General features: G+C 45.7%; 1 protein-coding gene across 1 annotated transcript; it reads right to left on the bottom strand.

Annotated features, from left to right (window-relative positions):
• Positions 1–229: 229 nt before the first annotated feature.
• On the bottom strand, positions 230–934 carry LOC140163594 (uncharacterized). The gene has a single exon (XM_072186909.1). The coding sequence runs from the start codon at positions 932–934 to the stop codon at positions 230–232; it is 705 nt and encodes a 234-aa protein (XP_072043010.1).
• Positions 935–1,482: the final 548 nt, after the last annotated feature.

Below are 1,482 nucleotides of genomic sequence, written 5' to 3'. Positions count from 1 at the left end.
TGCCCTCTCCGGGAATTGCTCCATGACTGTACTTTGCATCAGTCTTCAGTAGTTTCCTCCTTATAGCAGCCATTCTGGCTAAACTAGGAGTGGTGATCGATGACCTTTTCATCCGGTGCGGTGGAAACTCAGGGTGCAAGACGATCAATTAAAACGATGAACTCAAAAAAGGTGCCACAGAAGGTGTATATATATACAAACTTGTGCTGGTGCTGGTGAGACGTGTTGCTTAGAGACTTTTTAGGGTTGGTGGCGTCCGCATCTCCCTGATGGCTGGAAGAGCTGCCGTCTTGAACATCTCAGCTGATGGAACACTCACTGCTGAGATGGGTAGCTTGTTCCAAATGCAGACTGCTCTTGGGTAATATGAATACCCATAGACATCAACGTTGGAGGATGGCTGCTGGTAATTGAAACCATGTTGGGTGCGACTTGCTGTAGTTGATATTTGGAGATATGATGGCAGCTGAATGTAGACCAAGTTAAACTGGATTTTGTAGAACGTTGTGGCCTGGTTTAACATACGTTTGTGGTGAAGAGTGTCCCATTCCAGGGCTTGAACAAGTGGTGTGACTTTGGTAGTTCTGCGGTAATCACAGTGCACAAAACGGGCAGCTTGACGCTGGACTTGTTCAATGCGATTTATGTCTGTTTTAGTGCAAGGATTCCATGCCTCGCTGCCATATTCAAGTTGAGGGCGAACCAAGGAGAGATATGCTCTTGTCTTCACTTCCTTACTACAAGGTGACAGGGTTCTCCTGAGCATACCTAGTGTACGGCTGGCCTTGGCTGTGGTCTTCTTGCAGTGGGCAGTCCATGAAAGATCGTCAGATATAGTGACTCCCAAGTAGTCGTGCTCTTTGGCTCTGTGAAGAACTTCGCCCTGGATGTTATATTCATAAAGACTGGGCTTCTTCTTCAGAGTGATAGACATTGCAGCACATTTTCCTACGTTGAAGCTCATAAGCCAGGTTTCGGCCCAGGTAGCAAGGGTGTTGAGATTATCTTGGAGGATTTTATGGTCAGCCGAGTTGGAGATCTCCTGTATATGATACTATCATCAGCGAAAAGCCGGATTTGCGATTTGAGCTGGTCACTTATGTCATTGATGTAAAGTAGAAAGAGCGCCGGTCCAAGGACCGACCCTGCGGCACTCCTGAAGTAACATCCTTCCAACTAGAGTGGCTCCCGTTCACAGATACAGTCTGCTTTCTGTCGTTGAGGAATGCTTGAATCCATCTCAATGTTGGACCAGAAATGCCATAGTGCTCTAGTTTCACAGCCAATCTACGGTGGGGCACTTTGTCAAATGCTTTACTAAAGTCAAGCAATATTAAATATGTCTGTCCACGATGGTTTAGAGTGGATGCCCAATCATGAGTGGAAGAAATAAGTTGGGTGACAGTTGATAATTTTTCTCGAAAACCGTGTTGGTTGTCCAATAAGATCTTATTAATGGATAAGTGTTTGGCAATGTGACTA

Source organism: Amphiura filiformis, chromosome 11 (genome assembly GCF_039555335.1).
Source record: "Amphiura filiformis chromosome 11, Afil_fr2py, whole genome shotgun sequence".
In the NCBI taxonomy this organism is placed as follows: domain Eukaryota; kingdom Metazoa; phylum Echinodermata; class Ophiuroidea; order Amphilepidida; family Amphiuridae; genus Amphiura; species Amphiura filiformis.
Note: the sequence above shows the minus strand (reverse complement) of the source record. Positions and strands in the feature narration are given on the sequence as shown.